This window comes from Mus pahari, chromosome 5 (assembly GCF_900095145.1).
Source record: "Mus pahari chromosome 5, PAHARI_EIJ_v1.1, whole genome shotgun sequence".
Taxonomy (NCBI): domain Eukaryota; kingdom Metazoa; phylum Chordata; class Mammalia; order Rodentia; family Muridae; genus Mus; species Mus pahari.
In genome coordinates, this window is record NC_034594.1 from 106,621,681 (window position 1) to 106,635,949 (window position 14,269).

The following is a 14,269-nucleotide window of genomic DNA, read 5'->3' on the forward strand; positions in this document are numbered from 1 at the left end:
CCCAGCCCCCAGCCCAGCCTGTCTCTAATTTGATGCTGTGTTCTCTGCTTTTCTGCCTCCACTCTATATCTGCACATTGTCAGAGAGGCTTTTCTGGCCAACCTGTCAAAACAGAATGCCTACCCACATTCTCTGCCTTCCTGCTCTGAGTCTGTTCTGCTTCTCAGCACTCTTACTACCAAATGTATCCAGCATCCCCAGTGGTTATCTCCTCCCACCAGGAGGGGCTCCCTCGCAGTGGAACTTTTTCTTTCATTCACTGAAGTTTCTTTAATTGCTAGCAAAGTACCTGGCACTTAGAAGATGCTCAGTAAATATCATCAAATAAAGGGGAGCACAGGGAGGCACAAGTGAAAGTGCTCAAGAAGGGAGGGGGCATCTGCTGACTTATGGTGTTACATGTGGAACATATGAAATGACTCAACAGCTCACAGTCACAAACAGTCGCAAAGTCATCCCAGGTGTGATAATTCTGCCAAAGCAAAACCTCAGGTCTGACAAGTTGGTGGCTGAGCCCCTCCACTGATTACTAGTGCCAGCCACAAAGGCAGGGCCACCAGCATGGTGGGAAGAGCGCTGAACTTGGGATTAGGATCCTCAGGTTTGTACAACTGTGCCACAGGTTCTGAGCTACGTGTTTTTAACAAGGCATACCCCCTCTTTGGATATTGTGTGAGTGTGCGTGTATGTTTGTATATATTTTTTATACCAAAATTTGAACTCTCAGAATATGGCTCATCTGGCTAAAGAAACTACTTTAATGAACCCACAAAAAGAACTGTATTGGAAGAGTATCAAGCCGCACCCGAGCCACTGTTCGGCCAGTGCAGGTAGCCAGTGATGGCTGAGTGCACTGACTCCCAGATAATTCTGAGCTGAGATGCCCGAGAAGTCACAGTCAGTGTTAAAAAGCTTGTCTGTGCTGGTGATCGTCTGTAGTAGAAACACTATAGCTGAGTGTCCTTGGAACCATGCTGCTGGAGATCCCACTAACCTGTCACTCTCAGACGGGACTCCACAGTCACCCAGCATTTCTCCTCCTTCACTCTTTCCACTGTGCCCATTCTTTGTGGTTCACCCTCCATGGTAGGTCCCTGCAGCTCCTCTTCCCCATAGTTCCTGTACTCTAGAAGCAGGGCCACTTCCTCCAGCTCTCATGGGCAGACCAGCCCTCAGCTTTGAGCTCCCTGCTGTAGCAATTTTCCTCCCTCTGCCCTCCACACATCAGCTGCCTTAATGTCTCTCTGACCGCCACCATCATTCACCAAGCAAAGCCTGACTCATAGCTTCCCCTCTACCAAGCGGCCCACCTAACCTCTGAGCTCCTGGCATATCAAATGAAATCTCTTTCCATGCCTTCCTTGTCTGGGCCATATCTCCCATTTCCCAAGATACCCAATCCTTTCTTCTTCTTCTAAGGTTCAAAAATAGGGCCTGGTGTACGTGCTAACATACTCTACCACTCAACTACATCCCTAGTCCTTGTTTTATTGAGAGTCCCACGATGTAACTTGGGTAGGTAACTCTGTAACTCGGGTAGGTAACTATGTAACTCATGATCCTCCTGCCTTAGCCTCACTAAGGCAGGGAATATAGGAATGTTCATTCACACCTAACCAAGTTTCCAGTTTTTAAACCCCAAAGGCATCTGTCTCGAGTTCCTCCTTATGCTCTCTCCATGCACTTGCTTTTTAACCCCTGAACATCCCCCATCTCCTCTTCTCCACATCAGCTTTCTTCACCTCCTTTGCAAGCCAAAATTTTGTGCTAGCTCTGCCATCTTTGCCTTGAGTATCTCTCCCATCAATCTTCCAGCTCTTTCTCTCCTTCTGCTGATGAAGTCCATGGGGGGGGGATGAATTCCAGTCCTGGAGGCTTGGAGGGGCACCAAGGTGTGTGGGAGCAAACCTGCAAACAGATGCTGCTGTGGCCCGAGAAAAGAGGGAAGGAGGGAAAAACCGATGTAGCACAAGCAGCAGGTCAGAGTGGCTGCCTGTCCTACATCAGCGGGATCTGGCCTCAGCCTTCTCTTCATTGGAATTGTCCCCTTGAGGATCCAGCTCATCCACATCAGGGACTTCAACCCCAATGCTGCTTTTACCTGCCAGCGCACCCTCCGGCCACTGCCATTACCTGAAACAGGACAGCCCCTCTTCCAGATCTGCTTCCTCTCCCCTCCATTTCCTTTGTTTTCCTTGTCCTCTTTCTCCACTGATTCTGACTCCCCAGTATGTTGTGAATTTCTCCCCTTTCCATTCTCATGGCTGCAGTCTCCTTGGCTCCTCCCCCACTCCCTTCCTAATCTACTGCCTGAGTCCTAATCACTCTCTGCTTCCTCTTCCCTGCCTAACAGCCTCCCATAGCTTCACCTGACTCTCAGACTGGACACGGTATGACCCTCTGTAGCCTGGCCTCTGCCTCCCTGAGTCTCCACAAGCAAGAAGCACATGCCGCCAGCTCCCTTGCTTTGCTATATACCAACCTTCCCTGCCTCCTTCAAGAGTGAGTTCAGTAGAGTCTTCCAGACAGTCTCTGGCCAGTTCCCCTCCACCCTCACTGCCTACTGTGTTCCCAAGCTCCGAGGCATCCATCAAAGCCTTTCCACTCATCCACTAGTGTTTCTAGACACTGGGTGGCATGAGATCAGCCACACTGGTTTGTGTGCTCCTGTAACATCCAATAAACACTCACTTAACATCTGCTGCACAAATAAACAAATGAGTTGGAGACATTCATGAAGTGCCAAATCACACTTCATGGATTCCTTCCCTTCTTTGTCAGTTGGCAACAAGTGTGCCAGGTTCCAATCCAGGAGGTCACCTATGCTAACTCTTTACTCTCATTGCCCCCATTTTAATTGGCAATACAGAAGAGCAAAGAGATTCAGTGGCTAGTTAGTAAGAATAACTAGGCCCCAGTCTCCTCAAAACATGTTTTCCTTAGAAAACCAAAATTACTATTAGCCTGGGCAAACAACCATTTTTGAAAAATCAATCCCCTAGACAAACAAAAATTAGATCCTTGGATAACGAAGTCCGTGTCTGGCTTGGTCATATCCTAACTCCTCTGCCAGAACAGATAATAGAGTAGCAAGTATCAGCAGTGCCAGTCGGGACACCAGCTGGGCCTCAGAGGTTTCATCATGGCTCTCCTTCCACCCAGACTTACCTTGTCCCCGATGCTCTCTGCCTCCTCAGTCAGGAGGTACGCACTGCTGCCATCGGCCAGGAGCAAGGCGGTGTCAGTGGTAGAGGAGGAACGGGGTCGGCCCTGGTGCTGGTGCAGGATGGCGGCCAGGCTGCTGTCCTGGGGGGCCTTACGAAGCAGGTGAGGACTGCCACGCTGTGGCTCCAGGGAGCTGCTCTTGGCACGGCGGCCACCGCTCCCGCTACTGCTGTGCAGGCTGGCGCCCCGCTTGATGGAGGGCCTGGAGCGGATTTGCTGTAACACCCGGTTGAAAGCAGTAGGTCTGGCAGGCAGGTCGTGCAGGGACACAGCATAGGAGACGCGGTGCATCTCCGGGGAGCGTTCCTTCTCATCTGGGGAGTCCTGATCAGATAGGCCCTGCTGTTGCTGCTGCTGCTGGGCCTCCTGAGAGGCCTGGTGCTCCCTCTCCCGTGACCTGCGGCGGCTGTGAAACAGGTGCTTCAGGCCGTGGCCAAACATGGAGCCCTCTGAGAGCTGCTGGATTTTCTTAAGGGGGAGAGATGAAAAGCCCTGGTTAATGGAAAGCTCCTGGATGTCTTGTCAGTCGGGGTTGAAGGTGGGTTTATTCATAAGAGACCAAAGCAGCTAGTTTAGACATCTGAACGCTGGGATTCCTATGAGTGGCCTGCCATGCCTACAGTGGCCTGCCATGCCTATAGGGTCATCTACCTTTTGGTTTCTAAAGTTCAGCTTTTAGAAATCTGAACAGGCTGTTCTCAGGCTGTAACCTGTGGCTTAGTAGCACAAGTAGTGAACAGGCATTCCTGGGGCTACATCCTTCTCAACTGGTCTCCCCAGTCTCATCACCTCCTTTCTTCCATGTCAGACTGTCCTTCAGGCTGTACTGGGGCATTGAGATCGCCAAACCTCCCTTCCCACAGAGGTCTCACTGACAATCCTTGGAAAAAGCAGGTCCATATAATCAGGTTATACCTCCGAAGCAGGCTCTGCTAATTCTGCACCCAGCACCTTTCAGCCTTCCTCGCCAATCAAACTGCAAGGTGTTAATGCACCTTGCTAGAACCTCCTGCTTCACTTTCTCCATAAAGGGACTGGTCCTTTTTAATTTCCCCATCTGGGACGTGAAAGTAGTGTCTGGGGAATCAGTAGCCATACTGTAACCATGAGATAATGTAGCCAATGACAGAGGACAACACATGCCAGAAGAGTCTACAAAACAAGAGTCTACAAAAAGCTACCTCTGTCCACAGGTCTGTACTATGACTTTTGGTTACTTACAGCCAGTTAAGTTCTGACATAGCTGACAATGAAATAAACATTATTTTTCTGAGCCTAGAATACCTACTGCTGTCCAGACAAGAGGCTTTCACACACACACCCCCAGACTAGAGCCAAGCTGAATCCCTGGAGCCCTGCTGCAGCTCTGCCCCAAGAGATGCCACCTGCTTGCCCCAAGCCCCAGTACTGCCAGGATAAATGGCTGGTGGCAACTGCCATGTAACGGCAGGCAGCTTCTCCGTGAGGAGATGGCTTATCTGTGTAGGCCATGTCTTCTCAAGAGCTCCAGAGCGGCAGGAAGCTGGGTGGGACTCAGAAGACCAGGGGAAACATTATCCTGTGTCCTCTAAGAGGGAAACAGAGCCAAGTTACCTGGGGCTCAGGAGCCACAGCGGGCTTTTCTCTGTGCCAACATCCTATCACCTCACAAAGCAACCTCCATCATTAAAATAATTGTTTTAATAATCCAAAAAATTAGACGCTAGTTTTTCTTTCTTTTTATTTTCTTTTAGAAACAAACAGAGCAAAAGTTTGAGCATGAAGAAAGCAAAAAAGAGTAAGTCTGAGTGGCTGTCCACTCAGTGCTGTCATTGGCTGGCTACACCTTTGCTTCCATGCAACTACAGTACCCTCACAAAAAGGAAGGACCCTCATGTAAGCCCTACAGTCCACTCTGGTTCCTGAAACCTCACAGGCCCTATCTGTCCATCCTCACACCTCACCGTGAGCTGAGTTTGGAGCGCTGCTCCCTCCTGCATAATCTCATTGTTTCCTCAGATCCCCACAGAAGCAACAGCCACACACTGGCACCCACAGATAGGAAATTATTCCTTCCGAGAACTGAGGTTTGGGGCAGCCCTAGAAACAGGTCTTCTACGCCAGGCACTCCCAGGGTTGCCATTCCTTCAGAGAGGCAGCACCCCAAGTCCACTTAAATTTATACCGGTCAAAACCAAGATGTGCAAGGTAGAGTGGATGGTAGCACATGTAAGCCAGACAGATCCTGGGCCTCCCGACTACAGCTGAGCTACCATCTCTCTTCCTCACACGGCCAGGCCCAAGCTGATACAAGACTTCCAGCAAGGCACCCCAGATGGGGCCTCTTGGCCCTGGTTTTTGCACGACTGCTCCTGCTAAATACACTACATCCCCTGAAATTTCTTACATTCTATTCCTCCACACCCCATCCCTAACTTGCTTCTCCAACACAGAAGCCCCTCTTTCCCACCCACTCAGGGTGACAATATTTCCCCTAAAAGACTTTACTTGAGTTCCTGGGTACACAGCTCTGGCATCTGGTGCATTATGGGGCAGGGGGTTGGAGAATCTCAGTTACCAACCAGCCACATCATCTCCACCCCTACAACCCTTGTCTAATTTGCTTTTAAAAATATACATAGTGTTTTCAGCTTTTGCTGTCAGTCTAACCCAGCACTAGTCTTATTCCAGGAGCCAAAAGCTGACGGACCATAGTAGCCATGTTCCATTTTGCAGATGAAAAAAAAAAACTGAATTAGCCACTGTTAGGTGGCTAATTCAAACCACAAAGATGAGCCTCCAACCTCTAGTCAAATTTACCTTTCCTGGCCCACATCTGGCACAAGACTACGGTAGTTGTTGTGTCTCCTGGGATAACACCTAAGACAGGATCAAAATATAGCCAAAATCTCAGAGTCAGGAGGGACGGGCACTAAACTGTAGGGGGTCTGCTCAGGCCTCATCACAGGACCAGGCAAGCCTCTAGCCACAGGTCTGCAGGTCAGATCTTCATTTCTCCCTTCTCCAGGGACTCTGTATGGGAAAGATCTCTGCACCAGCAGTACCCAGGAGTCCATGGAAGATATGAAGGAAAAAAGCAAAAAGTACGTTAAAGAACGATGTGAGGTGGGGGGAGTAAGAAGCAAGAATAGCAGGGTGACACACAGGCCAGCTGCTTCTACCTGTGGGTGTCAGCAAGATGGTTAGGGTTTTGACATAACATGATGAGAGGGAAAAAGAAAAGAAAAAAACCCTCAGTTCATATACATACCCAGCCCCAAGTTTCAGAAGTGAGGAAAACCATGGCGACTAGCTCGAGGGAACTTAGCCACCAACGCAGCAGAAAGCGCCACCTGCTCTGACAAACAGGTTCCAGCTTCTAAATGTCACTTGCTCTCCACATTGACTTTTGCTCTCCTCCAGCTGCCAAAAGCCACTGCCAGGGCCAGACGAAACCGTGTGTCAAGAAGAGACCTGCGAGGCTGGACAGTCAGGGATGGGGCACAAGCTTTCTGTACCCATGGGAAATACAGTGTGTCCCCAAGCTGGCTAAGAGGAGAACTAAAAAGGGCAGCTTCCAGCTCACCTGGGGAGGGCAGTGAGGGAGTCCTACTGCCCCTCCCCTGGAACTGTCTTCAAGAGTAGGGAGGACCCGTGCTCTCTGGGCAGCACTGTGTTCTGGGGAAGAACGGTGCTCTTTCCTGAGAACCCTGTGGTTTCTGAACAGCAGGCTTCAGCTGTTCTCCTCCCTGGGTGTGGGTCCAACAAAGGGAAGTTTGCTCCAGATTCTGCAAAGACAGCTTAAAGATGCCAAAAGGAAAAGGCTTCAGGGTGTGGTGTCCTTGGTACCATTTGGCTACAACAACATGACCTAAAGCAGTTTCCAGTACCTCCAGGTCCCTATGTCCTTATCAAAATCCCAGAACCACTGACAGGGTCATGGGCAGGCACAATTAACCCAGAGCTAATGATCTCCAGGTATCAGCTGTTTAGCCTTCCTTAACCTGGTCTGGCATTCCCTCTGCCCTACTACAGACATGGCTGTGAGGACTCAGGGGTACCTGGGTCACCCTGAGCCTTTATAAGCCTAGGTCGCCAACGTTTCCTCTATTTATAGGGTCTCTATGGAAACAGGGCCAGCTTTAGAGCACGAGTCACTGGGAAAACCCACAGAGACTGTCAGGATCCCAAGGGGATTGTTAAGTCTCCACTACTCCCCCCATCCCAAACAGCCAAGGCAGGCTGTGGAGGGGGTGCAGGGCAGGGTCTGTCCCCCAGGCTTCATGCTGCTGACCACAGAGTGGGGTTTCTATTGGAAACACAGCCATGGGGACATGGTTTCTGCATTCACTCTTCCCCAGAATCAGTTCACATCCAAACCAACAAGAAAAAAAGCAGGCCTTACTTAAAACAAGAGCAGTGGAGTCCAAGTGCGACCCCCATTTCAACTCTTGTGCCTTTTGTGCTTCGAACAGTCTGGCTGGCGCTGACGAAGGTCAGCTGGGAAAGGCCACCTCACCCACTGGGGTCTCTGCACAACACTAAGTCATGGATCCCAGCACAGGAGACTTTTATTAAAGTTGCCATTGCGATGCGCCCTCTCTCTGCCTCTCCCGGTTGTAGCTATCCCTCTACCGGCTCTCTGGTCATGCCAGCATACATGGCGTCCCTCTACTCCGAACCCATGAGGGCTCATTATCTGCACCATTCGCTGCAATCAATCACGGGCTGTCTCGTGCCTTGGCCTCTCGAGTGCTCTCAGAGGGCTCTCCACCCTTTTACCCACCGGTTTGCCGAATCCTTGACAAGATGAGTGGCTGCCGAGCCGCAGCTGTCTTACCTATTACCTGGTAGAGACCTCACTGCAAACCTGGCATTACAATTTACTTATTTGTCCTCAGTCTACAAAACAATCCTAAGAAGTGATGTAATCCTTAGAGAATCACCTTCTCCACAGGCTTAATCTTTTCCAACATTTAAAAATGCTCAGTTGAGCACTTTTTTTGCTTGTTTTCTAACGCAGACCCCTCCTACTATGGCTGGAACCACCGTCTCCATCTATCATCTTAGTAATTGCCAAGAATGTGTTGACTTGGAAGGAGAATGGCCTTGCTGTCCTCGCAGATGGCTCAGGGAGAGTTTGCTGGGGATTCATGCCCTTGCAGCCAGCTTCCCTTCCCACAGTGGCTATCTCTTAGCTAATGTGGCTGGACGGGGGAACCTTTGCTAGTTTGGTTTGAGAAGTCAAATCCACAACCTGCCTGTTCTCTTCCAGCTTTGTTTTAACTTCTTAACACAAGTGACAGACTCCTGTATTTAGCAGACAAGCAGAGACCCTTCTTTATGGACTCTTGTTTAGCCAGGGCCTGGGTCCAAAGAACCACCATCCTATTAGATGGGGGTTTCTAAGGGAGATGCCAAGTCTCCTGGGAAAGGTCAACACGGGCAATCGGGGTTGTAAGCAAGACCACCCACCACACCAGAGCACCTTAAAACCTCTCCCCATCCACAGCAGCATTTAACCTGGCCTCCACATTTAACCTGGCCTCCACATTTAACCTGGCCTCCACATTCACAACCCATTGACCGTTTCGACTCCTGGTAGAGGGAGACATTCTGAATGTGATTGGCAGCCAAGCCACAATTGGATACACACAGAAAAAGAAGCCCATTCTGTAAACACTGAACTGCAACTAGGGCAGCTGGGAGTGACTCGAGAACCCAATCTGTGGCAGAACAGAGAGCTTCATTTGCCACATGCTTCCCTGCAGGCCCTGGTTCCTCCCGAGCCCACACACAGGGCTGCTCTGAAAACTGCTGCAGACTGCGGGTGGGGGGCAGTCCCCGGCCTCAGGAGCCAGTGTCCTCATAAAGTAGAGACGGGTCAAAACTAGCAACTTGAGCATCCTCGGAGCTGCACCCCCCCCCCCCGCACCAACAGGGAAAGGGAACAGGGTAAACACTATACTGAGGTCTAGGTTCTCATCATCTTATGTATCCTAGTGAGACGTTCTCCTTGTTTGTTAATTAATGCTCTGCCCTTTCTTTACTATTCTGATCTCAAGCCGTCTCCTCTTCAAGCATCATCCCTGATTAACCCATGGCTCATATTCCACTGCATATGCCCCAAGCACACTGAAGCCTGGGTGTCCTGGGGGTTTTCTTGCAAGTGTTTCATTCCAGAGGCCCTGGAGGCTCACCTGAAAATGAAGAAGGCATTGCCTTGCTGAAGAACTAAGTTTCCATTTCCTGGGTTTGTTCTCCCTCAATCCTGCTTCCCCTGGTGAAATCTACCTGAGGGGCCCATGCCCCATAGATTGCAGGGATACTGTCCCCTAGGATAGCCATACTCCACAGTCAATGAATCATCCAAAGTCCCAGGATATACACAGGCCTTCATACCCCCGCACCCCCACCTGAGTCTAGTAGTAGCTAGTCTTCTCCTTTATTTAAAGACTGATACCAAAAATTTTAACCTACTCTTGGCCCTTAAAAAAATAAACCAAAACAAAACAATAGAACAGAAATGCAGAGGGTCGGGAATGTCAATGTTATTTTGTGAATAGATGACCTGTCTATTTCTGCTTTTATTAAACTGCACACGAGTCTCTCTATGGACACCTTTATATGCATGTCCTACTTCAGTGTTTATAATAACATCTTTCCGTCTTAAAGTGCCCAGTTATCTGCTAGTCTACAGAGTAACACAATCCTACCCTCTCACCAATAAACTGAAGAATGGGGAAGGAACAGGAACCATTCGCAGGACGCTGAAACACCCTCAAGCACCCGACCAAGCAAACCACCTAGGGTTCAGCTCTAATTTCCCTTGGCATCTCGTCTTCCCTGCCCCTCACTCAGTAGGAAGAGAGAACAGAATAAGCTATGAACAGAGGAACAGGATCTGAGCCTTGAGTCAAGAGCACTCCCAACCAGATAGGAACAGTATGAAGGTGGAACTCCCCTATCTTCTTTAAGGAGTGATCATGATACTGTTCAGAAATCCCAGAGGACAGAGCACCTCTGGGAACTTTCCCTGGCCAGCATCCTCCAGCTCTTCCTCTCAGAAAAGGCTCTGCTCCTGTACGGTGTGATTGGAATGGTGGAGGGTGGGCAATGCCTTCCCGCAACCTCAGGCTTCTCCGGGGTTCAGGAAGAGCTGTATACTAAGCTCAGCCATTCTCCAGGGCCTCAACTACAGGCTGTATTCTGAACAGGCTGTATTCTGTGTCTGAGGTCCCCTAAGCTCCTCCCCACACCCCTTCTCACTACAGCCAATCTCCTCACTAGAGGATTCTGTTACACTTTCGGTCAGCCAGCCAGTCTCTCCTCAACAAGCAGGGACTCTGGATAGCAGCAAAGGGTGGGATCAGGAGAGCAAGTGAATGGAGATGTGAGCTTGGGTGGTTAAAGGAATCCATGTTAACTATCAGGCTCCCCTTACATACTGTCTGCTGAGATCTTTCCCCTGGAGGATACATGCTTATATGAAGCTCTGGCAAAGCCTCCTGTGGGGCCAGGCCCTTTCGCAGGTTGCTTTTCTGTTATAGTTACCGTTTTAAAACGTTACTATGTAACTATTTTCCAGCCGCCCCCCTCCAACCCCATAATCACAGAATCCAAGCTACCACAGAAGAAATCTATGGTGACAGAGGGATTGTCTAGCATGCTCAAGACGCTGGTTATGATCTCAGGCCATCTACCCCTACCCCAACCCCCACACAAAATAAACGGAGAAATGCACATCGTGCAGTATGATCATCCTTGAAGGACCAGAGATAGCCGAAGCCCCTGGCACTGCTGGGCATCACTAGCTGGGCATCATTCAGATCTCTAGCAAAGACCAAATTCTCCTCTGTCTCTCCTGCTATGGAGGTGCTTTAGACAGAGCTTTACACGCTTTGGCTCCTTGCTCAACAATCAAGATGACTGTCTCCATGACACACAATAAGTCACCAAACCTGGAGCTGTCACAAGAAAATAGACGTGGGACTAAGGGACTGAAAGTTCCTATCTCCAAGTTCAAACTGAAAGCAAAAGCAAGCCAGAACTCCTGAACAGCATCAACTATACACAGGCATGGGAAAAGGGCATTCCAGATTAAAAAGCAAACACATCCCTCCTGGTACCATTGTCAAATTCAGAACAAGTCAGCCCCCGCCCAGTTCCAGAGACAATGATGAAATTTTTCCACTAAACTGTCAGCCATGGAAAACTTGTCCAGCACTGGAAAACAAGTTTGGCCACACTCCAGTATCCCTTGTTCCTTTCTTTAGAAAAGTTAAGTGACATGTCACATTTTGATGGCCCTGAGTTACATCTGATAGAGAGGTCTCTGTCTTGCAGTAAACATGCTGTGATGAGACAGACAGAGATAAACAGGCAAGCGCTGTGTGTCTCCCTGTGCTTGCATGAGCTTGGGTCCACACTGCCTGGGCTTATAGAAGTGTGTGTGTGTGTGTGTGTGTGTGTGTCTGTGTGTCTGTCTGTGTGTGTGTGTAAGGGTCCTCAATTCTTAATTCCTCAGAACTGTTCATCGGTTAACATATTGTAGTCAAGTGCAGTGCTCTTGCTCTATCTGCCCCTGACCAAAATGAATGTCATCAAAAAAGATGACACAGGAGTGTACAGACAAGGGGCCTCAGGCAGCTTTATAGACACAGAGAAACTACAGCCCCCTTACCACAGCCAGCAGAGGGAGGCCGAAGGGCCAACCCCTGTTCTTCTCAGCAGCATTAAAGGGACTTTTCTGTGCTTGCCATCTCAGTTAAAACAGAAAACATGTCACTTGGGGGAGGGAGTGACACTTCTTGGAGCCTGAGGGAATCACAAGCTTTGTGAAGAAAGTCTAGGTGTTCAATAGCCCATCATTACGAATAAGGTGGGTGGAAAGAGGTCAGGTTTGCAAAACTTCCACAAAAATTTAAAAGTTCACACAAGGAGTGAGTGGGCTCTCTTCCCCAGGGAACAACACACACACACACACACACACACACACACACACAAAGTGCACATGCACTCACCTGGCTTCCTGACTTTGAGCTGCTCAGACCAAAGGAGGAATGTCATTAGCTTATTCTAGTGAGCTCCTCAGGACCCACAGCCATTTGCTTTAACCTAACGGGAGTCCTTTCTGCTCCCCTAGCCCAGACCCTGCACCCTTTCCGGAGAAAATTTCCAAGGCATCAATCCCCAAGGCATTTAAGTTCCTTCCGGGAGCTGACATCTCTCTCAGCCCAGCTGTGAGCTGGCCTAAGGAGCCTGAGCCGGCAGTCCCGGTAACTCCAGCAAAGGCGCATTATTTATCCTGGCTGCTGCTGTAATTGATACAGAGATGTATTCAATACAGCTCGCCAATAGTCTGGAAGACCTCGGGCTGGAAAAGAAACAGCTCCATGTGAACAGCCCTTTCCAATTCTGGTTCTAGCTGCCGGCTCAGCATGTGTGCAACTTGAACCGAGGCCCCAATCAGCCCAGGCTCTGCCCTGCCACCTGTCAGTTCTCCACCCTGGGGGTTGGTTCAGGAGGCAGAGAGGGATCTCCAAGCACTAGCTTAACCTCTGGCTCCACCTAACGGCAAGACATCTACACCCCCCTTTCATAGATGGACAAACTGAGCTTCGTTCAGGAAGGTGCTCAAAAATAAATAAAAATAAAATAAAAATTAACGGTCACCTATTTAGCTTCCCAAGCTCCAATCTTCTTCTCTAGCCTTCCTACAGAAGGGAGAGTACTGTGAACTTTCTAAGTTAGCATCTTAGATCTCGCCAGCCCTTTGTCTGCAAAACAGCGTCTCACACACGTTCTTCAAACAATCTCAGATGAGTGAGTCATTAGAACGTTTGCTGAATAATGAAGAACACAGAGGCCTGAGATGGAGCTGATAGACAGGAACAAATGGTGCCTAGCTTCCTCCTCCGAACCTAGCTGAACATCATTCATCCTCTCTGACCTCTGCGAGCTTCCCCATCACTTTTATTCGGTTAAGACACTTCTGCGAGGGGTGGGGGAAGCTACGTGGCGGGCTGGGCTTGCCTGGAGACGGTCTTCGCTCACCTTTAAATCAGGAGGCTTGCTTCGGGGACCCGGGTTGGGTGCCACCGCAGCGCCAGCATCTGAAGTTGGCCCGCCAGTGGAGTTAGCACTCGAGGCCTCCCCATGCCGGAGGTCCGCGCCTGGCAGAAGGCAAGCAGCGTCTTCCATCCCAGCCCCATCCTCCTCGCCCTGCTGTTGCTGCAGCTCGTCCGATTTGCACCTCTTCATGGTGTAAGTGGGTCGGCAAGGGGAATCTGTCCTTCTAGCGTGCTATCTTGGGGAGAGACCGCACCCCCCTCTTGCACTCAAAAGACCTGGGGTTTAAATTATGGACGAGGGGAGTAGGCAGATCACGAGTTCTTGAATTTAAGAAATTATCTTTTTAAAGGAGGATGAGGGAGGGGCGAAGAGGGGGAGCCTTAGGATAGTTCATTCCGACCTGGGGAGCGGAGGCAGGTCGCGGGCGAAGCCGGGCTGCAGCGGTCCTTAGGCAGTCACTGGCGCGGGAGGGGGGCCGCTCCCGACCCCCAAACTTTCTGCCTCGGGGCCCCGCAGGGCGGCGGGGAGCTGGACCATACCGCGCATCCCCGCCCGCAGGCCGGACTGCTGGGCCAGGCAGGGCACGCGGGAGCCGGCCGGGCGGGTCCCATAGGGCCGCCCTGGGCACCCGGCCCCGCCGCCCGCCGCCGCCCGCCACCGCCCGCCACCGCCCCGCATGGGCCTGCCTCCTCCCGCCCCGCGCCCCGCTCCTCGTCAGCAGCCGCGCAATTCTGCGGCCACAGCCCGCCGAGAGCGCGGCCTACCCCGCCCGGGCCTCCGCCCGCCGGCGCCAGGGCGAGGCGAGCGCAGATAGCGCCGCCCGCCAATGGGAAGGCCGGAGGGCTGCGCGACGGCGCGCGGACACCGCTGTAGGCTTGGTTGCACCGCGCGTCCCCCGGGAGGGTCTGGAGGGCTGAGGCTGTGTTGGAGCTCAGCTCTATGCCAGCTTTGGAGCGACCTCTCCCAGGCTAGGCCTTCACGATCACCCCGC

General features: G+C 50.9%; 1 protein-coding gene across 1 annotated transcript in view; it reads right to left on the reverse strand.

Annotated features, from left to right (window-relative positions):
* The window catches only part of Tmcc2 (transmembrane and coiled-coil domain family 2), a 35,453-nt gene extending 21,532 nt beyond the window's left edge, over positions 1 to 13,921 (reverse strand). The window contains exons 1-2 of the mRNA XM_021197975.2: positions 13,261 to 13,921; positions 3,169 to 3,693 (exon numbers count right to left, since the gene is read on the reverse strand). Coding sequence (XP_021053634.1) covers positions 3,169 to 3,693; positions 13,261 to 13,467 — 732 coding nt within the window. The 5' untranslated portion in view covers positions 13,468 to 13,921. The remainder of the gene's footprint in view (positions 1 to 3,168; positions 3,694 to 13,260) is intronic.
* Positions 13,922 to 14,269: the final 348 nt, after the last annotated feature.